Source organism: Plectropomus leopardus, chromosome 17 (genome assembly GCF_026936395.1).
Source record: "Plectropomus leopardus strain MGB_pleo_1.0 chromosome 17, ASM2693639v1, whole genome shotgun sequence".
In the NCBI taxonomy this organism is placed as follows: Eukaryota; Metazoa; Chordata; class Actinopteri; order Perciformes; family Serranidae; genus Plectropomus; species Plectropomus leopardus.
In genome coordinates, this window is record NC_142192.1 from 30,988,328 (window position 1) to 31,014,599 (window position 26,272).

The 26,272-nt window shown below is 39.7% G+C and overlaps 1 protein-coding gene across 4 annotated transcripts in view; it reads right to left on the reverse strand.

Annotated features, from left to right (window-relative positions):
• Nucleotides 1–25,901, reverse strand: part of shisa7b (shisa family member 7) — a 47,058-nt gene extending 21,157 nt beyond the window's left edge. For 3 of the 4 annotated variants that reach the window (XM_088090344.1, XM_088090345.1, XM_088090342.1), the window contains exons 1-4: nt 25,517–25,901; nt 25,122–25,195; nt 4,183–7,242; nt 370–612 (exon numbers count right to left, since the gene is read on the reverse strand). In XM_088090344.1, the coding sequence (XP_087946470.1) occupies nt 370–612; nt 4,183–4,595 (656 nt within the window). In that variant the 5' untranslated portion in view covers nt 4,596–7,242; nt 25,122–25,195; nt 25,517–25,901. The remainder of the gene's footprint in view (nt 1–369; nt 613–4,182; nt 7,243–25,121; nt 25,196–25,516) is intronic. The other variant, XM_088090343.1, reaches the window with a different exon arrangement.
• Nucleotides 25,902–26,272: the final 371 nt, after the last annotated feature.

The following is a 26,272-nucleotide window of genomic DNA, read 5'->3' on the forward strand; positions in this document are numbered from 1 at the left end:
CAAGATGCTGTTAACTGGGAATCAAAAACTATATGAGTACAGATTATAAAGCAAAATACTACTACTGCATTTTAAGATTTCTACTGGTGTAACTCCTTCACCTTCACTCTTGCTAATCCCAAAATGGGGTTTATTCCAAATTTTAAAAAGGCATTTTGTTGTGTATATTCCATAAGGAAAGGATTTTAGGTAGTTAACTAAAATCATCATCATCATCAGCACAAAAAATAATGTTTTCTTCCCCTTCCTTTTAAATAAAAAATATCAGGAAGTTTACACAATAATACATTTTTGTTTCTGCTCACAAGATGAGGATAAAGTACTCTTCCTGAAAATGGCTTTAATTACCGACAGCAAACGGACTCTGACCTGCTGTTGTGCTGCTGGAGTGTCTCAAAGTCCGGGTCGGGCTTGTTCCCCGCGGGCACGGTGACGGGGGCCTGCGGCTCGGCCCACACGGGGGTGTTGTAGTTGTGGCAGGAGTTCTGGTCCAGTCGGTTCCTCTGGTGCTCGCAGCAGAACCGGTAGTGGCAGGTCCCGCAGCAGTAGATGTAGCTGCCCTTGGAGCAGTTAAAAGTGCTGTCAAAGTGTCCCATCACGTCAAAGTAACCCCTGTGGAACAAAACGGCTGAGTTTAACAAGCCACGTCCCATTAAGGATTCCTCTAAAGCAGGGTTGCTACAGTTTAAAGAAAGTCAAATTCAAGACTTCTTTTTAATGCCACTGGGAATTAAATTTAAGACGTACTTTACAATAAGTACTGCAACTGAAAAAAAGAAAAAAAACAACATCTATATAGGGTAGGGGGCAAACTTTAACATACAAATTACATTGATTACATTACATTACATTACATTTCATTTCATTACTACATCAAATGCTGAACAAAATTTTAAATTTCATGAGCATATTATTTTTGTAAAAATGTTTTGGTTTTTTTTGCCTTGAAAAAAGCATGTTCATTTTTCATTGGATTGGATCTGTGGATCAGTGTTGTTTTTTTCGGTAAATAATTTAGAAAATAGATTTACCAATTTTATGATGCAATGACAGAAAAAAAGGGATTCATAACATGCTTCTTACAATATCTTTAAGTCTTTAAAAAAATGAATTTAAGATATTTTAATACCAAATAAGGACATAATTTTGGTCACTGTCACTGTTCTCAAGGTTCCTTGTGTTTCCTTCACCCAGGAAAAGCTGAACTCTGAGCAGATACAAATACATCACCATAAATATTCTCCCCCGCTGTGAGAGTGCAGGGTGCCACCAAAAATGCATACAGTAAAGCCTCATAGCTTTAGTTATCAGGCAGCCGGAGTGGTGATGTCATCTTACCAAGGGCGTAACTTTGAGTTGAACATTGGGGGGGCTTGAATGACACAGGCATTGTTTTTCATTTTTTTACTGTGTGTGTGTCTCTGTGTGTGTGTGTGTGTGTGTGTGTGTGTGTCTGTGTGTCTGTGTGTCTGTGTGTATGTGCAAGCGTGAGTGTGTGTGTACGTGTGTGTTTAGGCTATAGCGTGTGGATCACTGTGTGTGTTTGTGTGTGAAGAATCACTGGGCTGGTTAAGGTTCGGTCCGGCGGGTTTTTAGCAGAAACATGGCCACTTTGGACTCTGATCTTTCTTCCTGTGACCCTCTTTTCAGCATGTAGTATAGGCTACACTCACATACACATGTACACACACACCCAGGCGCGTTATGCAGGTGTAACATCCAATGGGTCCGCACGCCGCCGTCGGCTCGCCTCAAACACACTAGATCGTGAGATTTCCAGACCACTATATGAGTGTTGCCAACTTTCTGGTAAAATCAGACGACTGTCCAAACTCTCTGGAGACTTTTTTTATTTAAACTTTCTTGTCACTTGCTCGCTCAACTTCGACCGACGAAGTTGAGCGAGCCGCCGTAAACACCGCCCGGTCCGAGCAGCAACAATTTAAAATACTTGGCTGGGCTTTCTTTCTCCCCTCAGCTCTCTTCATACCACTGCAAATGCTTCCGAAACATAACGTTAAAGGGACGCTCAGGTCCGTGGTGGGCGAAACCAAATCTCAGCGCGGGAGGGGGGGTGCAGACCAGTCTTTTTTTTTTTTTTTTTACTGCCATTGAGAAAATCTACCACATTGTCTTGTTTATAATACCTAACATTCATTTTAAATAATTATGATACGATATTGGGGGGGTTGTGGTGGCTGGTTTAAATTATTGAGTGGGTTGCAACCCACCATTCCCCCCCATAAATTACGCCGATGCATCTTACAGACAGAAATGACGTTAAAGGAATCATTAAGTGGAGGAGCTTTATGTAACGCTACTGTACAGTAAATGCTGCTTTGGATCGCCTGAAAGTAGCCGCTCTGTGCGTGTGTGTTTGGCTCTGCAGCACACAACTGATTTAGAGCTGATTACATGTTGCCTAGCAACAGCCAGACGCCTCTCAGTGCAACAAAAAAAAAAAGAGCTGCACTGAGATCGAGATCAGAGCTGCTGCAGGAGGAGAGAATCATGATGCGCCTCGTCTTTTATGGCATCCAGCGCGATCAACGCTTCACACAGATGGAAGTAAATGCGAGCTGTAAAGACGACGTAGCCCTTCTGCCGGGAAGCATGGCGGATTTAACGCACACCGAAGGCTCATCACTTCTGTTTTTTTAAACCTTACTGTTTATCTTCAGTGAGCAGATGACGTTTAAAGCTGGTTTTCACCTGGATTTTATGTCCCCTTGAATCCAAAATTGTTGCTGCACAAGGACACGGATCCTCTACAGTATTTATTACACAGGTTAATACCTGAGTCCCTCCGAGTTACCAAACAAAAAACTAAAATTACCGCCTCACAGCTGTAGGCCTTTGAGCTGCTGTCAAGTTGCACTTTCAGTTTACATGTTAATGATAACATGATGCTTCACACACATCTTTCACATGACAGCAGAAAAAATCTATACAGTCAGTACAGTTTCAAGATTAGTGTCACCTATTCAGTATCTGACCAAACTTCTCCCTTTCTGTTTCTGAGATGTGACGTTGAGTAATGGACAGAAAAATGTTTTTATAGGACGTTACGGTGTCAAAGTTAAGTAGACTTTTTGTGTATAAAATGTCATCACTTCAGTATTTTATCCTTTTTGACATTTGTGTGAAATTTTGTCATAATTACACATGAATTCTTGAGTCCTGGCCAAAAATAATTTTCACATGTCAGAGTGACCTTTGAGGATTAAATGCTAAACAGGAGTCAAATGGGATGTTTGTGCCAAATTTGACGAAGCTCCCTCATGGTGCTCTTGAGATATTGCGTTCAAAAGGATGAGACAGATGCAATGTCACACTGACTTATGACTAATCAGTTCAACATTGAGTCCAAGTGGACGTTTGTGCCAAATTCCCTAAATGTGTTCTTGAGATATTGCTTCCACAAGAATGAGACAGACAAGATCACAATGAACTTTAACTTTGACCACCAAAATCTCATCAGTTCATTAACGTTTGTGCCAAATTTGAGGAAACTCCGTCAAGGCCTCCTTGAGATGTCACGTTCACAAGAACGAGACAAACAAGGTCACAGTCACCTTGACCACCAAAATCTAAAAAATCTAATGAGTTCATAGAGTCCAAGTGAACATTTTTGCCAAATTTGAAATTAATTCCCACAAAACCTTCTTGAGATATTGTGTTCACAAGAATGAGAGACAAAGTCACAGTGACTTTTGACCACCAAAATCGAATTGATTCATTGTTGAGTCCAACTGAATGTTTGTGCCAAATTTGAGAAAAGTGTTTTTTTTTTTTTTAAATATTGCATTCACAAGAATGACACAAACAAGGCCAGTTTCACCTTGACCTTTGACCACCAAAATCTAAATAGTGCATTGTTGAGTCCAGGGTGATGTTTGTGCCAAATTTTGTCTTAAAATTCCTTTAAGTTGTTCTTGAGATATTGCATTTAGAATAATGACACAAAAAAGGTCACAGTCACCTTGACCTTTGACTTTTAATCACCAAAATCTAATCAAGGCCTTCTTGGGATATTATGTTCGCAAGAATGGGACGGATGGATGATTTTTTTTTTTACTTAAAATGAGCACAGATTCAGAGATTTTCTAAATATTAAACACAGAAAATAACCTCAGAAAATAATATAATTCAACACAACAGGAAGTAGTTTTGTGGCTGTACCTGCAAACGTCCACATCCACCAGCTGTCTGGGCGGCGGAGCAACCTGAGCTGCGCCGAGCGGAGGCTTCAGGGCGTCGGCCGTCATGTTCCTTGGCAACATGGTCTGAGGGAGGGGCTTTGGAGGGAGCTCAGCCATAACCGGTGGATCGTCTCCGTCCTCCACCTCGGCGGCTTTTGGCGCCACTTTGGGCCCGCCGTTAAGCGGTGGCAGTGGTGGCTTGTAGCCCGTCAGGAGGTACAAGGTGGTGCTCCTTTTACCGGCCGCAGCATAGCTACTGCCGCCGCCCAGAGTCCTGACGTCGCTGTCGACGGCGCGTCTCTCCGTCGTGATGGTGAGCGTGGAGACGGCGAGGCAGGAGAAAAGCACGAGGGAGAAACAAAACATCCCTCTTAAAGTGGTCTGTTTCATCATTTTATCACAAAGTTCTTGAGCCGTTGTTTAAAAAAAAAAAAAAAAATTACAGCTCCGAATGTGAACACTCAGCGTCCTCCTGTGTTATAAAAACTTCTTTATATGAAAAGTCTGGTTCTGCACAGGAGCAAAGGGTTCCTCTTGGAGTTCAGTTCAAGCGATGTATCATGAACGCGTTTGGCATTTCACTCTTTCAGCTGAATGTAAACATTTCTCTCTGAATACAAATCCTTCAGTTAAGCAGCGTTTGTAAACATTGAGGTCTTTCAGAGTTTTTAGGCCCTATACGAACTGCCTGTGAAATGGCTGTAGTTCTGAAATAATTCAAATTAAAACAACCAATAATGAATATAGAAGAATGTGGTCTTGTTTATGGCAGCAGGTGTCGGATATTAAATTTTGGTCTGTCGGTTGACAGTTTTTACAGTCTGTAGGCCAAAATCTTCAAAATAGGCAGTAATTTCTTTACATTTTCTGTAAACAAAATGAGAAAACTGTAAACTCTCTGAATATAATGACCCACATATATCCACAATAAGAGTCTCTTATATCTCCGACTGACGAGTTTTCTGGGAGTCGTTTATGGCACAAAAGTTACGTAAGAAAACTGCAATGGAAAATGTAGTCTGTAAACATTTAGCGCTGTATGTAAACTTTATTTTTCCCGTTTGATGAGCTTTAACAGATGTTGGGTCTTGTTTGGCGTTTGGCACTTTTGTTGTCCTGCGTGGATAACTACTAAATCATACATGGAAAAAATGTTTTTTTTTTAGTAATCAAATCAAATATTCGAGCTCCGCGTGTGTGTAAACAGTGCTGGCAGCTTCAGAGATCTCCGCTTTTGTTTCAAGCTGAGAGGGAAGTCTGAATTTGGCATGAGCTGTAGCTTAAATTTGTTTTTCTTTTACATCACGCTCACAATTTGCCGATAAAAGTCTTCCTTTGAAAAGATTTCAAGGAAGAGAATCAGTAAAGGTCAATATGCTTGAAATTTTGGTTTAAAATAAAGTAGAACAGTGGATTTCAATGTTTGTGACAGCGAGTTTGACTTAATAAAAAAGCTGCAAAAATCAACATTAAGCAGCAGCAGAGTCCAGCAGCTGTTCAAATAAACGAGCACGTCAAGGCATTCACAAAAGAGTCGTCAAAAGCAAGAAACTGTGACAAAACGAGAGAAAGGAAGAAAAAAAAAAACGGGGAGGATCTATGTGCGTTCGATACTCTTGTGTGAGTGTCTTTGCTCTGAATTTAGCTTGGCCCAACAGAAGAGAACGAAGGAGGGCTTGGGCCCGGTTCTAGCAGGGCAGCGAGGTTCTGCCCACAGAACAGACATGAAAATGTCCGGATTCATCCGTCAACGCAGAGGAACACGGGCGCGACGACGGGAACTCTGCGATCGCTGCCACGCTGGGCTCACAGGTTGACGTGGATCGAGTTAAGACACGGGTAGAAAAGAGACTCACAAGCGAAATGTGAAAATCTTTTTTTTTTCTTCTCGCGAGCAGTTTCCTCATTGACTCCCTGAATGTGCGAATGCGTTCGAAGATCACTTGGTCGCAGAGATCTTAAAACATCGTGAGGTGTTTTGTGAATGAGAATCTGTTATGGCTGGTGTTCTTTATGGCTTTAAGTTTATGTTCTTACAAACTTCACCATTAAATGTAAATACAGTGACAGGTTTTTAAATTGCATTTTTTTTTCATAGGATAAAAGGAAGAATGCAAAAAAGTTGAAGAGGTCACTGGGATTAGATAAAGGGGGGAGCTTTCAGTGTAATCGAGCGCCACGCGTGGAAGAAAACAGACGACGACAAAAAGAGCGAGAGGCCTCTCTCTTTAGAAGCAACTGGAAGAAGGAGATAGGCAAAGTGTCAACAGTGTTTCACAGCGCAGACCGAGACGACGGGGTATCTCCGAGCCTTTGAGATAGCAGCAGCAGAAGCAGCAGCGGTGTATTTATCAGGTTGGACGCGGCTTGCGTTGCCTGTCAGTCAAACGCCGTCACGCCGAAAAAGCCTTAAAGTGTTGAGACGGCGTCGGAGCAGAGTTATCGCTGCTTGCCACGCGCCTCCTCTGCAACACACAAGCTGGAGGATGTGTTTATAAAGCACTTTGAACCAATAATGCACTGATCGTCGTCTCTCAGTTTCGGCATTAAGAGCAGCAGCTATGCAAATACCGACAGAAGACAGTGGATATAAAGTTTGTTAAAACATGTCGGATGAATCGGTTGGGATTAAATGTAATTTCAGTGGGGTGTTGTTATGGGAGAGAAATAAAGCTTAATCAATTGTCAAAGCTGAATGACTAAATAAACTACTTTTTTTAACGATGATTTCATAGATGTTTTTTGCTTCTTCTCTTGACACAGTCAGTTTGGCACCTGGTTTTGGTCTTGCTGAGAACAAAACGGCAGACGAGAAGGGACGAAGTCTGTGGCCTCGAATCCCGACGACAAATACGAAGTAAAAATAGTTGGAAAAAGGAGCAGGAACAGTTAGTGAGGAGCCTCGGCTTTGAAAGCAGCTGAGAAAATCCCCCAGAAATCCTCCATGTGTCGGGATCCAAAGTGGCTTCCAGCGTTTTCTTCCTTGGAGTCCTTTCTGTGTCTCACAGCTTCACATCCACACGTTCACCAAATTTTCACGCTGAAAGACAAGAACACAAAATGTGTGTACAAATGCAATTAGTGCAGTAGATGTTGATGAAGCAGTTTGTTCATAAAGAAGCAGCATATTCTGTGTATATATTTTACAAATCACTGTGTTTTTACCCAATTTAACTCAATTTATCAGATTAATTTATTGACATTTTCTCAGACACGAGTTCAACATCTTTGTAAATGATAATATCAGAAACTCTTTCTGTGATATTTTGGTGCAGAAATTTATGTTTAAAACTCAAGTGGGCAGTTTAATTGTGCAATATTAAGCAAAAATCCCATAATTAAGTCTGAGAATATTGTAATTTAAATGATCTCAGAGAAACTAGACTTCTGCACCTCCTCCCGGCTCTGTTTTCAGGATTTACCAACATAAACTGCACACGGCTCATTCGTGTTTACTGCAGCTCCTGTGTGATGATTTACTCCACAGAAAACCCAACAGGTAAATGACAACAACGATTTAATGCTGCTTTAGATATTTAGCTGGGTCACTTCCTGTATTGAGAAACACACACACACACACACACACACACACACACACACACACACACACACACACACACACACACACACACCAGTATCTGAAGGATATTGGTAGAGAAAGTGTGTGATTTGGGCGAGGAGGTCGAGGGTATCTTTATATAATGCTCTCGCCTTGAGCTGCTTTCAGTACAGCTTCTTTAATGCTTGATTAAACCTGAAACTCTGTTTTAGCTGAAGGACGTACAGCACATACACTCGTTCCCACACACACACACACACACACACACACACACACACACACACATAAAAAACATCAGCTGACAGAGGAGATGGGAGCAGCCGTGATCTGACTTTGATAAAAAGAGAGCAGGCGACATGACAGCTGCCATATGGACTCATCTGACAGAAAGACAGAGGAAAGAGACCACAGATGTGTGTGTGTGTGTGTGTGTGTGTGTGTGTGTGTGTGTGTGTGTGTGTGTGTGTGTGTGTGTGTGTGTGTGCGTGCGTGCGCGTGCTCTGTTTACTGAATGAGGCCTGCAGCACCGGGGATGGGAGGGGTTCAGTATAACACTGCTGTCAGGGAAAAATTAGGGCTGCAGTCAACAAAAGGAAATCTTGGTCGACGGAAATTCTGCTTCCTCTTTAAACCAATTGATCAATCGATTAGGGATAATAGCTGCACATTGACTGTAGACTATCTAAATCTGCATTCCACCTGGTGGCACCAAGAGTCAACCGAAGTGTGTGTGTGTGTGTGTGTGTGTGTGTGTGTGTGTGTGTGTGTGGCCAGCGATGCAGTGTGACTGAGGAGAGCTCAGGTTGGCTTACAACCAAAGAACATCAGTGCTATTAAGTACAAACTGATGATAAATTGGTCAAAATTTCATATCTGAGAGAGCATCTGGGTGTGAACACTGACTTTAGACGGGAGGCAAAAGTGCCGAAAAGTGCCTCGAAGCCTGGAAGCTCCATCAGCTTCGCAGGGTCGGGCACAAATCTTTGACGGTTCGAGTATGCATTAATTGGGAAGGTAATCAATTTTCAATACAATTCAGGTTTCTTAAACTGTTTTTGTTTAAAGGGAAGATCCTCCATCATCATCATCATCATCATCATCATCATCATCATCATCATCAGTGGCAAACATGATGAAAGACTGACAGATATAAAAATGACCCGCAGCAGCGTTACCTGCAGGTGACAGAAGCATCAAAGACAAAACACGCAAAAAGACGATCATAAAAAAAAAAGGTCAAGAATAATCATCAGAAAACAGGAATCACGATGAGCGTAAGCGGAGGGGAAAATATACGAGGACGGGATGTTCTGATTCCAGGGTTGAAGAGTTGACGAGAACTATTTCCTGAATCACAGTAACCTAAATAGCCCGGCCCCTGCCCGACAGCCTGGCTTCACGTCAGCGTCTCGTCCCTCCGAGGCTTTTCCCGACCTGCTTCCTCAGATGTCGTGATTAAGAAGCTCCCCCCACCCCACTGGCTTTGGAGGCAGAGAGTGCATCCATTCAACAAAAGTAAATAAAGATAATCCAATTTGCAAGTATACATGCACACAAATAGACACTTTTGTCCATTCATGTTTTAAAACATGGACTGAATGTTCCAGAAATGACAAAATAAAAGACAGTAATTAATTTAACAAACTGAACAGCCGATAAAAACGCACAGCAGATGTACAAAATCTAAACGCAGGTACAGCAAAATGCATCGTTAACATAAATATATGTATAAGGGCATTTTAAACGCATTTCTTTCTCTTAATCTCTTTAAAACAGGAAGTGAGTGGCCGAGTCTGTGACAGCTTTATTCAAGTGTTGTTTTTCTGTCCTGCAGGAAGTCAAAGTAATTGGATTTTCATTTAATTTTGGCTGTTTTTATTAGAGGATATTGCTGCTTGTGCATGTGGGTCAAACTGATTTTAATAAGCAAGTGACATTCAAACTGCTGTCTTATTTCTCAGGATATTTCCTGTTTATAATCACTTCTAACATTTTGCAAATGAGATAAATTAAAGAAGCTTTTTATTCATCCGTAAGGGGGATTTTATTGTAAATTAAAATTAAGGCTTTTTTTAATCACACACAACGATGAAAACAAGATAACTGAGATAAAACAATTATTGTGTCGTGTTGTTTTGTGTTATAAATCAGGCGCTGTGCTTTCGCCATGTCGTCTAAGCCCAAACTGAGAGGATGCGGCATGTTTAGTTCACCTGTTTTTCAAAAAAAACATCATATTAAGATTCTTTACATCAAAATTTGTGAGGATGAGTTTTGATTTAAAGAATAATGCTATAATGTTTTCATCAAATGCGATGTATTTGATGTTCTGTAATATGGCCTTGACATCAATTTTCTCTCCCTATATACTTTTTTAATGTATTTTCTATGAAATTTCTTTAATTGTTGATTGCTAATTGTTTAATCACCGTTCGTGGTTCACGGGGTTAACCATACCTGCCACATTTGACCTGACGAAGATCAACACAGGATTGAAACTTTGTCTAAAATAAACTTGTGTGGCGTGGAGTAAGTGTGCAGGTGTTACCTTTTTCTTCAAAAAAAAAAACAAAAATAAAAATTGCAGGAAATTAGATTAAGAATTTTTTTAAAGATGCTTAGAAAATGTCCAAAAATATGTAAATTAAGTATAATTATGTATTTAAAAAATTATTTTACAAAATTATTATGCTTTAAATATCTTTGCTCAGGTCATTTCCTTTTTTTCTTTTTCTTTCTTTTCCAATTTTCAGGGAATTTTATTGCACTTCTTCCATTTTTTTGGTAATTTTTAGCAAATTGTTAATTTCTTCTGAAAATTGCCTTTTACCTATGTTTTTGAAAGACATCAAATCAGTCTGCATAGGTCTTAAAGGGTTAATAGTGACTTGAATGATTGTGATTGTTATTTTTGCTATAATCGAGCACATGCACGCCTCTTTTCTGGTGAACGTGCCTGTCCTGCTGCGTCTTTGTAAACCCTGGCTGCTCCCGCTCTGTCCTCCTGCTGGGCCTGGACGTCTGTCCTGCTGCGTGTGCTTCACACATGTATGGATTTGTCTTTCTGCCCATATGCCGGCTGCTCGGCCACCCTGCCAACGCGATCTGCCAGAATACTATGGAATACTATAGTAGATGGTACACTATAGATCAGAGGGAGACAACCTGCCGCTCTGCAGCAACATGCAGCTCTTCAGCTCCTCGCCAGTTACTCCCTGTGGCTTCGACAACGAGTTATACGGAAATGAATTATTCTTTAACATTTTCATTTATCATTATTATAATTGTTGGCCTAAAGTGAGTCTTACTTTCTCTAGTTGTAAAAAGCCTTTACACCCAATTATAAGAAAATGTTTTCCTTTAAATTTTGCCGAAACTCAACAGCAATGGCTCATCTCGAGTCTCTGTAGCGAAGCTAACTCACGATTCCAAATCCAAAAACAGCAAAAGTCTCAGGGAAAAATGCAGAATTAATTAGTGCATGGACAGATTTGTTTGCTTTCATAACCAACGCTGCAAAGTTTAAGTACCAAATAATCAGAAAGAGCCCACTGCGGAGTAGCCACCCTAGTAAATGCTTATTTACACCTATTTTCAACTTTTTTTGTTTTTGCAAAAAAAGGATCTCTTGATTTTAAAGGTTGGGGAATGCTGCTATAGATGTCCCACAACTTTTGTTACTTTGTAGCTTCACATTAATAATGCAAAATATTATCAACATATAAAGTAAATAAAGTCATTAAAATTAGCTGCACCTTTACTGGTGGCATCACTGAAGAAAAATACGTATTAATGCAGAATTGTAATTATTATATGTTATTCTGAAATGGGCCGTTCTTCATTATGGATACTTTAATTTCAGGGTTAACACACATTTTTGACAATAAAATTCCATATTTTTCCATGACTTTCCATGACTTTGAGGCAAATCTGTATGACCACACATTCTCTGAAACGTCTCTGTGTAGCATTACATCAACCCTTCTGGTCCGCCTCTAATATTACACACTCATATTGCTCTGCGCAGATAATGCACTTTTAAAAATCAAGCTTTAAAAATATTATACATTATTATGATTTTTCTTCTTCCATTTATAGCCAACATCAGTCCTTATCACACATATGAAATATTTATTAATTTTCAAAATGTTAACCCTTAAAATGCCAGGTTTTTGTCATGATGCCACTGTTTATAGATAAAAAAAAAAATTAAAAAATTACAGTGACAGTGCACCGAGTGGAAATAGCACGTTTTTTCCCCCCATATGCCAAATATGGTAAAAACGACCATCATGTGGAAATAGTAAAAAATGACAAACGCAAGCTGAAAGCCGAGAATGACACCCAGAAGTAATACAATTCATGTTTTTTATGCTTTGATGGCTTTGGGTTCAAAAAGTTTGAATGGGTTTCAGTGGCACATTTTTTTGCACTTAGCAGTATGAATGTAACACTTTTGTTCACACAGTATTTTAGAGTTATTGTAGGAGCTGAGCTGGAAATTCCAGGATTAAACAAAAACACACAATCTTGCCAAAATTAATGCCATATGCATGAACACAGCCAAAATTATAAAAAAACAAAAAACAAAAAAAAGGATTAAGCATTAAAATTTACTAGTCAGGTTCTTAAAATGAGGAGCCTTTACAAAAGTACTGCATATGAGCACTTCTGTTCACATACAAATCAGGGAGCCAACTGGCTGTCGGGGAAAATATTACCCAAATAAACTGTCTTGTGACTTGTAGAGTTGCGTAAGCGAGAATTAGCCACCCAAATATCTCTGCAGTGAGGGCGTCTTCTCACAATGGTCCCTTCTTTTACTGTGTTAGTCCAGTTTCCCCGACTTATCCAAACTTTCTTTATCTATATTTATCAAATTTTTCAAACCAAACTCGAATATGCATTTTTTGGAAATCTGCTTTTAAAAAAAAGGACTTAAATATTTAATTAATAACCAAAATAGCTGCATATTACGTTTCTATCAGTTGTGATTGATGGGACGCTCTCTGTGCCTCCATTCTGATCGACGGTATTTCAGACAAACTGCAGCAATCCCAAAGAAAATCTGCAGTTATTTTAAGCGCTGTGTGTTACAAAACCTAAACGCATGAGTAATGCTTCCCTGAGTGATTCAAACATGCAGAGACGTGATGCCAGTCTGTCGACTCGCTGCCATATTGTGCTTCATTTACGGGGAACCTGACGACCTATAGTCCAGGAAGCACATATGGAGCAGATGACCTCGGGTCACGCAGTCACTGAAGTTGTGTAAACGCTCTCTGCAGGAGAACAAGCACGTACAGTTTTGCACAGCGATAAGTAATTTCTAAACTAAAATTCAAGGTAAAGCTGCAACATTAAAATCTTCTGGAATTGTTTTTAGTAGTTTTTTTGTTTGTTTTGCACCTTTTATAGTGTCTTTTTGTCGTCATTTTGTGGTTGTTTGAGGTAATTTTGAGGTTTATTTCAGGCACGTTGGTGTCATTTTTAGTCATTTTGTGTTTCTTAGTCGTCATTTTGTGGCTTTTTGATTTATTGGCTCCTTTTTAAAAGCTAGATTATATGTTTTTGTTGTTGTTGATACTGTGAATATCATGTTGTCATTTTACAAAGATTCAGTCGTAAATTTAATAATTCCATGCAAAATGTAATTAAAAAAAATAACAAAATACGTTATTTAAGTTGTTGTTTCACAATAAACAGACTACACAAACACAAATTGATAAATTATTGATTTTAGTAATTATCCAACAAACCTTCACTGTTTTCAGCTGCTCTAATGTAACTGTTTGCTACTTTTCTGTATTTTTTTTTAAATTATTCAAAAATGAAAGTACTTGTTCTGAAGGTCAGAAAACACAAGAGCAGTTTTCATCGTTTTATGATAATTTTAGACCGAACAATAAATCGATTAAAAATACGAGCAACAGCGACAGGTTTATCAATAATAAAAACAAATCATTAGTTTCAGCCTTAACTGAGTGTCTGAAATTGATTATTTTAAACATGATTATGCTTACATGTGCCATTTTGTGCTATGTATCGATACTGGAAAAATATTATGAATATCCCAATATTGACTTCCATCATATGGCCTGTTATATATGTGCCTGTACATGTGTGCATTAGGGGTGTGATGATTCAGAAACCCAGACTAAGAAGTGCAAACAAATGCCCTTTCTTGTTTTTTTGAACGTCACAAACTCCAAAAAATGACTCATGTCACGATCGAGACTTTATATATTCATTCCAATAATATTTTAAACGTCTAGATGAGCCACATAATTACATCTGTCTCGCCTAAATCAGCTTAAGGGTTCACTAAACCAGACCGTGCAGAAGATGCAGGTCATTACAGTCAGGTTTTTTGTGCTTCACACAAAAAACACAATTTTCATCTTTTTTTTGATAAACACATATCTGTCATCTCGTAAAACGCAGCTCAAATTTTCTGTGGATCATCTGTGGACGAAGTTCATCAAAAGCTGAATAAAGCTCGTTCAGATCACATTGTGATTTGAGGATATTGAAGAATGAATTTGTTGCAGCCGACACAGATTTGGACTTAAATGAATGAATGTCTGATCACCCTAAAACTGATATAGGTTTTTCGGGGCCGATACTGATACTGATTATTAGTAGTTAATGAGACCAGTAAGTGATATTTGTGATATTTGGAAGCATTTACAATAAAAATAAAAATCTATATGTCAAAATTTAGAGTCTGGAATACAACAAAGTCCAACACAAAACTTTGTTCAAATGCTTTTAAGCAAATGTTTAATCAAAACTGAAACGTTCAACATCATATGCAGCAAGTTCCCTGCAACTTTATAAAATAAAGTCAAGTGAAAATTTAAATAGAAAATGAATAAATAAAAATAGCTTCCTGGGGTTTTACTAAGTAAAAGTGTGTCCCATGCCGACACTGTTATTGCTTTGCAGACTGCTTCCCTCAGTGTTGTTTGAGTGTAATACAAACACTTTTTCATTAACTCATTTTATTTGCAATCACTCAAATAAAACGCTGATACAGATAATCAGCAAATTGCCAAATATGAGCTCTGATAATCTGTCGGTCCATAGTCCTGCCATTCTATGGGATTTCTTTTTTTTTCGTTTTTTTCTGCGCCGTCTAAGAGGTGTTGCCGATCTGCCGTCAGCCAGATTTCATGTGAGCCGCCATTCGCTTTTACAATAAGAATTACGTTCAATAAACAACTGTTGAATGTTTTTGTTGTTTTTTTAAATAAATGAAAGAAAAAATAACCGTATTTGTTTTTGTAGGAAAACGTACTGACCCTTGACCCCAAAACCCAAAGTGCAAGCACTGGATGATGAATTTGGTTTTACGCGGCCGGTGCTTACAGTGACTGTTTCTGTGTTTTCTGTCTCACTGCTACATGCCTGCCTCGCTCTCCCTTCCCACACTCTCCCTCCTCTCTCTCTCTCTCCATCCCTCCGTCCATTCACTCCCTCCCTCTCCGGCGGTGCGTGGGCTGAAGCGTCTCTCTCAGAATAGCACTGCAGCATTGAAACGAGAGAAAAGCAACACAAACACAAGGGGAGAAAAATAAAGCATGTTTGTTCCAGAGGTTCCCACTTTTTATGTGTTTTTCTGTAACATAACACAGAAAGCGAGTCGGCGAGTCCTGCTGGCCGGTGTCCATATCGACGCCGTCTGTCACGCAGCGGCTCTCCTCTTCCTCATTCACTCTCTTCCTCCTCCACCTCCCATCCTTTTCTCTCTAACCCATCCTCCTTTTCTCTTCTTTAACCCTTTTCTCAACCCTTCCTCTCATCTCTCTCTCCTCTCCCTCCCTCTCTGAAGCATGCTGGGAAATGTGCCAGTGCACACGGGCATGCAGCAGCAGCATGGCGCTGTATTCTGACATGGACTGGGGCGAAGCTGCTGTGAACTCTGCCCGTAAAGGTCAGTGCACTGCCCTTGGTCCCGACACAGTGATGCATGTGGCGGCGGAATAAAAGTGGTTTAAAAATAAAAATCCATTAATGCAGCCTAGTTTTCAGATGATAGTGTGGAGTGAGGAGTATTATAGGAGGCCCGAGCTTCCATTAACTCTCATCAGAGCAACACTACATAATGTCATAACGATTTATTGCAGCTAGAGTTGAGTAATCTGGTGTTTGGCCGGCCGGAGATTCACTACAGAGTTTATTAAAACACATTACACCCCGAAAAATACGTATTTTGCCTCTCACCTGTGGCGTTATTTATCAGTCGAGATTGTTTTGGTGTAAGCTGCTGAGTGTTGGCGATATCAGACGTAGTGATGCCAGCCGTCTCGCCAATGTAATGAAACTAGATGGCACTCGGCATGTGGCGCTCAAAGCGACAAAAAAATATTAAGAATAAACTTAGCAAACTGTTGATTTCTTTCAAATACAGCGGGAAGGCAACAAGCTACTTAACAAGACATGGCCGAAAAATAAGCAAAACAATCAATAAAAAAATACAAAAAATTACCTAAATATAAGCCAAATATTAACGGAAATTATCTGCTGAAAATAATAATTAAAAAAGTATGCATTGTTATATAAATATATATATATATATATATATATATATATATATATATATATATATATATATACATATATATATTAAATTTTTTTTGTTCCAAATTCCAAATCTAAAATGATTATAATTATAAATATAGCTTTCTGGACATTTTTACCTATTTTTTTGGGGATAATTTTCCGATAACTGTTCCCTGTTTTTTAAACAATACATACGTACATAAAACAATACTTAAGAGAACCTAAATAGTGATAAAAAAACAAAAATAAAATTAAAAATATTCCATTTAAGAATTATATGAACGAGAGAAAAACAGCAAAAAATGAGAGAGCAGAACTGGGGAAACTTTACTTGATACATAACTTTGATAAATAATTAATTCGGTTCATAAAACAACAGTAAAAAATGTCAATCACAATATCAAAGAAACCGAAGTGACTTCATCACGTCTCGTGTTGTCCGACCAACAGTCTCAAAACCTAATTCTGGTCATTTTTAAAGGACAGTGGCACATTCTCACATTTGACAACCAGGAACCACCACGTTCTTCGGCATCTTTGCTTGATAATTAAACAGAAAGCAAACTGCCATCGTTCCACAAAAAGTACCAAAATTAGCTACATCTTACTTACTGAAATGGAAATATGACCATGTGTGGTCCACAAACCCTTTTTTAAAATTCAACAAAGAAGCTGAAACTCTCAAAAACTAAATGTTATCTAAACACGAGCTGAACGAGCGGCATTTTTACTTAATGAATTACACAAAAGTACGACTCAATTAATGAAAATGTTGTCTATAACTAAAGAAGTTCTGAATTAATCTGATAAAAAAAATTATATAATAAGATTTCTAACAGTAAATTTAATCAAATGTAATTAAGCCTATTAATTATCACCGCTGGATGCTAAAAAAATTCACAAACGGCAGGACAGAAAATAATAACAAATTCTTGCATTACTCTGAAAAAACGGCTAAAATCTGCCTCTGTACTGTGATCCCCAAATACAGTTACATACGCTCATTTTAAAGCTGCGTTGGAAGCATATAACAGCCATCGATTTGGAGAGTCCTCGAGTTTGGGAACGCCCGACCTGAAGCTCTGATGATTATGACTCAGATTCCAGAGGCATCGCTGCTGTGGGCTGCGATTCCTCCGAGTATCCGAAAACTCTCATGACCCGTACTCCCTCGACAGCAGCGGAGGATACATAACACACGCCGGCTCAGAAATTTCTATTCCCATCATAAAACCTGCTGCATTTCACTTCAGCAACAAGCGCGGTGACCTGCGACAGGTGGGAACTTCACGCGTCAGATCTACTTTGTCTCATTTCCAGTGACAGCTGGTTTCATTCACATCTGCTTTTCAGGAGCTCCGCTCCTCCTGGCCCACTTTTACAGACTCTCCCTGCAACAACATCCTGCCCCAACTCCTCAAGTTACTCTGCTAAAAAAGCCATGATCTAACATCGAGAGACCAACGTGCAGTAATGAAAGAGGAGAGAGATGTGGAGAAGGCAGAAAAATAAAACTTATTTTAAACCTTTGAAACCTAAGAAATCAGTTTGATTTCTTTGGAAAACGTGGAAAAAGACGACGACCAACTTGACAAGAAATGTTCCACAAAGTGCAAGAAATTAGTCAAAGGTAACAAAAAATAGTGAAAAATTAGTTTAAAAAAAGAGGAGGATCATAAAATTATTCAGAAAATAAAAAATAAATCTGTATATATATATGCATACATATATATTTTTTATATCATATTATATATATATATATATATATATACACACATATACACATATACATATATATATATATATATATATATATATATATATATAAATAAAATATATAATAATATAATATAATTTTTTTTTTTGTTTGGCCAAAAGTTTTAAAACTATGATGGTTTTTTACTCAACTCAGTGCTTTCATTTACATTATTAGACAAAGTAGAAAAGGTAAAGGAAGGAAAGGTATCGATTTAAATCTTCTACTGGTATCACTATAGCTTTTTTAAAAACAATACCCAGAACTGCGTTCCACGGTCTGCATGGTACTGTCTTCATAATGTGCATCAAACCTCAAAATCTCAAAATCCAGACCAATACCCACATTTGATACCGACTATTTGCCTTTGTCACACACTACAAATCACAATGCACACAAATGTCACACACACAAACGTCACACACACGCTCATACAACAGGAGTGTACCAACAGATTCATATTTTAAAGGCGTACTGCAGCATTTTCATAAAGTCGGAGGAATTGAAAGACATCTTTTTTTTTTAAAAAAAGGGTCAAAGTCAATGCAGCAGATGCTGAGAAATGCCTACATTTATAACGACGGCCTATTTCTTCCCCAACCTACAAACACAAGCAAGAATCTGGTGACTGGTTAAAACGAGAGATGAGAATTTAGATTTGATGAAAAAAGAGAAGAGAGAAAACATAGTCGGTCCCAATTGTGTCGCTAACTAAACCACTAATTAAATGTCTCTGCCTGCGCCAAATAAAACAACAAATCTGCAGGAAAACTGCAGTTCAATACGTGTGGAGCTGCGAGCGCTTAAATCCACGGTTACATTTCTGAAATTAAAAACAGCAGTAGGTAAAACTCCCAACAAAACAAAGCCTGAAAAGCAAATAATAACTGTGAATTGACGTCTTTTGTAAAGTAACTATGAAGAATAAGTGTTTAATCAATACTGATGAGGTGAGTCACTGTATGTGCGATATGTAAATGTTGTTATTGATTGCATCATGACACCATACGCTCTCATCGTAACTGTGAGGCATAGTGACAGCCACTGAGAATGACCACAACTGTGAGATATCACACAGATTATTTTATTTTGATTTTTTTTTTGCTGTAAGTCAGTCTGAGGAGCCACTTTGAATATGTCTTTCAAAGTGTATCAACTGTATAATTAGTCAATCTGATCCAGGCGTTAATTATTCCCTTTCTGTGGAAACGGCGGTATGATTTTTTCTTCGTGACAGCTTCAGGAGGCGTAAATTAAACATACCGTTTCTGCTGTCATGTATGTGCAACAGTGGGATGCTGTCCCATCTGCTGGAGGTGGTTAATGTGACCATAGAGGGGGTTTAAAGAGGTGTCACAGAGCAGCGCCTCCCTCACAGAGCCCTCCCTAACAGAGCAGCGCCTCCCTCACAGAGCACTCCCTCACAGAGCCCTCTGTCACAGAGCCCTCCCTCACAGAGCGGCACCTCCTTCACAGAGCCTTCCCTAACAGAGCAGCGCCTCCCTCACAGAGCCCTCCCTCACAGAGCGGCACCTCCTTCACAGAGCCCTCCCTCACAGAGCGGCACCTCCTTCACAGACCCCTCCCTAACAGAGCAGCACCTCCCTCACAGAGCCCTCTGTGACAGAGCGGCGCCTCCGTCACAGAGCGGCGCCTCCCTCACAGAGCGGCGCCTCCGTCACAGAGCGGCGCCTCCCTCACAGAGCGGCCGCACCTCCTTCAGAGAGCGCCACATCCCTCACAGAGCCCACCCTCACAGAGCGGTGCCTCCATCACAGAGCGGCACCTCCTTCACAGAGCGCCACCTCCTTCACAGAGCACTCCCTAACAGAGCAGCGCCTCCCTCACAGAGCCTTCCGTCACTGAGCGGCGCCTCCCTCACAGAGCGGCTGCACCTCCTTCACAGAGCGCCACATCCCTCACAGAGCGGCGCCTCCCTCAAAGCCAACTGGAAGGTGTCGGTCCAGCGAGGAGCTTTTTCAGCCACTCGCACACAACTCCAGGCCTGAAAGCGATGACTAACTAACGGCTCGGTAAATGCTTTTCAGTTTGAACGGAGGCGCTCGGTGGCCGCTCTGCTTTGCTGAGACAGTGACGCTGGCACGCCGAAATCGACAAAACAAGTCAACAAACAATCTTTGTAACAACAATCCCTCCTGCCAAGTGTCTTCCCAGGAAAAGACAAGACAAAAAAAGTTGTGGGAAGACACCAGATAAAGTCATCGCATGAATACAACTGCGGAGTTTGCACTGTGTGTGTGTGTGTGTGTGTGTGTGTGTGTGTGTGTGTGTGTGTGTAGAACACCATGAAGCTCTCTGGATTAAATAAGCAATTACTACAAGCTGTACTCATAATATGGAAGTAAACACACTCAGCTGCCACTAAATGTTTTTACATGCAGGAAACTGAGGGGATCTGCAAGGTTTTTAGATCTAAAAACAAACATATGTTTGATTTTAACGTTCAGGAACTGTTTGGTGCATTTTACGCCCTTTTCTTTGTTTGTTTTTTTTTTGGGATAATTTTGGCTGTGTTCATAGATGTGGCATACATTTTGGCAAGATTGTGTATTTTTGTTTAATCTTTGAATTTCCAGCTCAGCTACTATAATAAGTCTAAAATACATAATAAGTCTAATTATGAGATTGATTTGCTCCATAAGTGATAAACTGATGTTTAAAGATGTCATTCTCTCACATGAGGGCAGAATTCAAAATGCTGTTAAAAATTCAGTTTTTGAGGTAAAATTCTGAAACGTTTCACACCAAATCTACCATGACAGCGACATTATGTCAATTCTTTTCATCAACTTTGAAGGTTTATTTATCAAGTTTTGGAAGTATACGTTTACAGCAGCGTTTACAGTCAAACGTTTTGATGCACTGTTGGCTCAATTTTTGATAAATTAAAAAAATCAGTGTCGATGGTTTGTGTAGAGACAGCCTGAAGGAGCCTTGTGTTTGGTGTCAATTAAGCAAAAAAAAAAGGTGGGAGGGGTTAGGTTTAATAAGTTTTACCTCATACATTTGCTATTGCATAACTTGCACTACTTTTATTTCAATTGTAATGTTTACAGCTTTTTATTTATTGCAGCTTAATTTTTTTTTTTTTAATTTCTTGTCTTTTTGGTGAGTGTCGTTATGTTTTTTTTTTACCTTACTGCTTTACGAATTGCCCTTTGGGGATGAATAAAGTGTGTTTGAATTTGAATTACAGATTTTGATAAACAGAGTGAACTGACTTCATAATTTGCGCTGCACTGAAGTACAGTAATGTTTCTTCATGACTGGGCCTAAATCTTGTTGGGTTTTTTTTAAGCCGTAGTACGTATGAATGATTTGTTATGAATTTTCAGACTTTTAAAATTTAGATGCTCGCTGTAGCGTCACCATCAGGACTATCAGCTTCAGTGTTTGCAGCTGAGGAAGTTTGGCATGGACCTCTGTGCAAAGTTTGCTGTATTTTAATGCACGGGAAGCTGGATTTCCTCAGAATAATAATGATGATAAAATTGCTCTGCTGCCTGACCTCTAACTTAAGTCACTTAAACTCCAGGCAGTGAAAATCTATGTTCTACTTTGTCTTTGCATCCGGGATGTGATTGACTGTAAATAGCATCCAGTCCAGCCGTGCAGGCTCTCAACGCACTCCAGTGTAACCGTCTCCGCTCCCAGCTGACACGAGAACAGCCGGCACTGAGCCCAACCAGGCCAGCCATGTGTCACCATTCAAACGTCCGCCACAAATGGGTCAGTGCAACATAAAAAAAGGTTTCATTTTTGCAGAATAAGTAACGGTGCACATATCACATCACATCAGCTTTTAAAGCAGGTGAGAAAAGGTTTTGGCATGAGCGTGCTGCGCCGTTCAGAGACACACAGGTGTTGGATTTTTCCACACCTGTAAGCATCTCTCTCTCTCACGTCAGCGCTGCAGCGAAGACGAGTCAGAGCACAGCACAAACACAATTGTGTTTGTTCCTTTACAATACCGTCGGCCATTTGTACCCACGTCCCCGGCGATGACGTGAACACCTGAGACTCCCTCGGTGAAAAATCCCCCAACATCCGGGGGCGCACTCAAGGCCGCTTGTATACGTATGCAGCCCATTTCCAGCTCGTTCTCTCCGGGGCGCGCTGAAAGCCTGACCACCACCTATCAGATTAATCACCACTGACTCATAAAACAACCATGATGGATGGCGAAGCTGCAGACGAGCCGCCTCCTCAACCACATCGGGAAAGAGCACACCGGACCCGGCAGCCATGGGAGAGCTGAAGTCACCTGTCATGAAAAAAGGGACTTCAAATTCTCGACTATACTGCTTTTAAAGACGCTACAATAAAGTAAATGTCACCTACATAAACACCAGTTTGGAGATTTTAAGGAACAATCCCCCTCTGACACTCTGACACCGTTATATCATCCATCTGTGATGTGCAATGCTTTTGTCATCAACTTGGTGTATACTTTCTCATCCGCTTCCACTTCAGTGACTGATTCCCTGCGTTTCCAAGAATGCCTTTCAACAGCCCCCAGAGAGTGGGCGGCCACTTGTTGATTTCACTCAAAGGTAGGCGTACACACAGAAAACACAAACAGCTTGAAGAGTGCGATCATTCAGCCGCAGGGTTACACGGATCCGCGGCCGCAGCGATGCCCCTCACTCAAAACGCAAACGTGTCCTGAGGCTGCGCTGCAGCCGGGTCCATCGAGGCCGCTGTGGGTGTAGCGAGCGCTCGCTGTCCCTCGCTCTTCCTCGTGCTCCGTCCTCTGTTGAGGATGTTTACCCTCGTGTTCGTGTTTAACATGCTGCTGTTGAAGAAAGCCGCTCTCAGAGGAAGCTCTTTGATGCTAAAGGAACTGACGTACAGCCTTGAATTTATAGTAAATTATTTATCTGATTATTCAGAAGAAATTAAACTACAACAAAACTGTCGACCAACAGAGTCATTTATCCCGATAAAGTAATTTTAAAAATGTTATTAAATATCCAGAAAACTAAATAATAATATTAATACCAACAACAACAACAATAATAATAACAGTAATTACTATTTTATGTCTAAGTTTGTTTGTTTTTTCCTTTTTTAATTTTTGCTAATTTTAAGGTAAATTTTTTTGGAACTTGAAAGTTCTCTCCATGTTTTTGAATGCCAGTTTACTCTGGTTTCAAAGGGTTAATCAATCATGAAAATGAAAGAAAAAAAAGTAGCAAGTAAAAGTAACAAGAAAATTACCTGAAATTACTTTTAAAAAAAGAGAGATAGAATGAAATCAATAATAACAACAACAACAACAACAACAACAACAACAACAACAACAACAATAACTACTACTAATACTACTACTAATACTACTACTGCTTTTAATTTTCTTGTAAGTCATAACTTTTTTCATTGTTTTTGAAAGAAATCAAACCAATTTGCTCAAGTTTCAAAGGGTTAATCAATCATGGAAAAAAAGTAGGATTGGAGGAAAAAAATCAATACGGCACAGTATCACAATATCTTTGTATGACAATATTGTATCAATACACAAACTCCCAGATATGATCAACTTATTAATATTATAAATAAAAATGTAACTTTTGGCAGCCTGCTAGAATAATATAATGAACTGCTTTTTCAGTCCACTAGATAAAATCTGCTGTAATAAAAAGACTGAAGTTTTATCTTGTTAGATCAAATAAATTGGCAACATAATTTGCAGTTAAAAAAGTAATAAATCATAATACATGCTAATGCAATACATTTAAAATCACAAAAATCTTATATTGTGACTTTAGTATCATAATAATATCTTCTCTGATCATTTGCTTAATGAGAAAATAGTCATTATTTGCATCTCTGCTGTATTTTTTCTGTTTTATTTTAATATATTTGAGTTTTTGGCTGTCTTTGACAGACATAGCAAGCAAGAAAAAAAGACAGGAAAAAATGTTTTAAAAACAAGAAAAAAAGGGTTGAAAAGAAAAATGTAAAATTAACACAAACAAATATATAAATAAATTAATAAATAGCTAATAATTTTCATCATAACAATGGTAATTATAAATGCTGTTGGACAATTTTCCCTCTTTTATTCTTATCTTCTGATAATTTTTCTCTCGTTCTCTATCTAGGGGCCTCTGGTCATTCTTGTTAATTGACCATATAGCAAGAAATTTTGAAACATTTCCCCGTGCTCCGGGAAAATATGAGAGCCACTTTTCACAATTTTCACCAGGCTTGATTTTAATTTTTTGCTTCAATTAGTCACTTTGCTGCAGGTGAAGTATCAAAACAGAGTCTTTTTTTTTTTTTTTTTGTGGCCAAAAGGGCCATTTCCAAGTGTGTCGATTATGGAGGACGGGAAGCACTTCTCTAATGTTCCCCTCACTTTGGTAACCCGGTGAGGCAGGTGTAGGTGTGCGGCTCTAAAAAATCCTGGTTAAAACACATCCTCAACCACACATGGCCCCTGCAACCATATGCAAGGTGATATCATCCACAAACACGCACCTACACAGACACCTACACAGCATGCATGCCCCAACACACACACACACACACAAACTCACACACACACACACACACACACACAAACACACACACACACACACACACAGTAAGTTAGGTAAGGCTAGCCTGAGCACCTGTGAGCCCATGAGGCAGCAGTGCAGAGGGGAGTTTGCAGTGTTTCTCTGCATTATTAGCATGATGCATTCATAATTATGCTCACATTGGGGCATGTGTGTGTTTGCATGTGTGATCTTTCTTTTTCTGCATGTACCAACACACACACACACACACACACACACACACACACATATGCATGCAAAATTGTTTAAAGCTGACTCCATGTATGCTGCAGCTGCTTTCAGACACAAAATGGGAGGGTTTTTGTTGCATTATGGCGAGGCGTTTCTGTATTGTACGTATGCATGGCAGCAAAATGAGACAACAGCCTCATGATTTAAAAAAAAAACCTGTTCGCCTGTCTGACACACTGCAGCAGCACAACACCGACAAAACCAAGGCAGCGAGAAAAAAATACCTGTTTTTCTTTTACGCAGGGGCTCCACGGAGGATGCTGATCCTATAGATGCGGCACCCGTCACCATTTTCCCCCTTTTTTGAAGAAGAAAACAGCGCATGAATTGAACTAAAATGCGGTGGAGACAACAGCCCCCTCCTCCTCCTCCTCCTCCTCCTCCTTCTCAATAAATCAATGGAGGCTCAACAATAAAGCGCAAACATTGCAGTGCCACACATGCGCCCTGGCTGTGAAAATGTGGCATCATTGACGCCTTTAAGTTATCCGTCAGGTTACGTGTGACAATAAAAGATCCGTTTTCCTCTTAAACAAATGACTATCTTTGAAGTTACGCACGGGTTTAAAAAAGAAACATTTCACATTTTCTCTGAAACAAGCAGAAAGATTGTTTTTACCTGCTTTCTTCCGCGTCGTCTCCGCTATTGTGACTCCGGCTCTGTGAAAGAAAATGTGTCACCTACATTTTTCATTGTAATTCCCAGGTCTGGAAGAGGGAAATTGATTAGCCGCAGTGAAGCCTCGCGTGCCGTTCCCCTCCAGTACAAAAAACAAACAAACAAAAAACACAAAAAAGCGTAAAAAAACGAAGGAGAGGTCGCTTTTAAAAAAAAAATATTGGTCGCGTATGGTGGCGTTTTTTAGGTCTAATCGCTGCGGTGAGCGTCTGTTGATGCTCGAAAGGCTCCACGGACGCACACAGGCGCTGATGTTGCTCCCTCTCCGCCTCTCCGACACACACTGCTCCTCTCGCACGGGTCCGCGGAGCTCCGTGGCCAAGTCATTGATTGGACAATATGGCACTAGCCCACGTTTTGCATTCCTCAAGTACTGCCAATGATCGACCAATCCCGGCGCGCCAGAGTTCCAGTCGGCGGCTCTGATTGGCTGAGGCGCGTTTGAAACCCGTCGGTAAATTCGCGACACACGCGCACCTGTGGCTGCTGACGGTTAATGTTAGTATTCATGCGCTGATCGTTAGTGCAGTTAAATATTAATGCGCAGGTCAAAAATTGAGGTCATGTTAAAGAGAAAAAAAAACATTTTAGAGAACTGAGTCATACCTGTAAGTCGTAATTTCTCGGAAAAGTAAGAATATTATGGGAAAAATGTAGCCTATACTAAATTTATGAGAATTAAGTCTTGATATTACA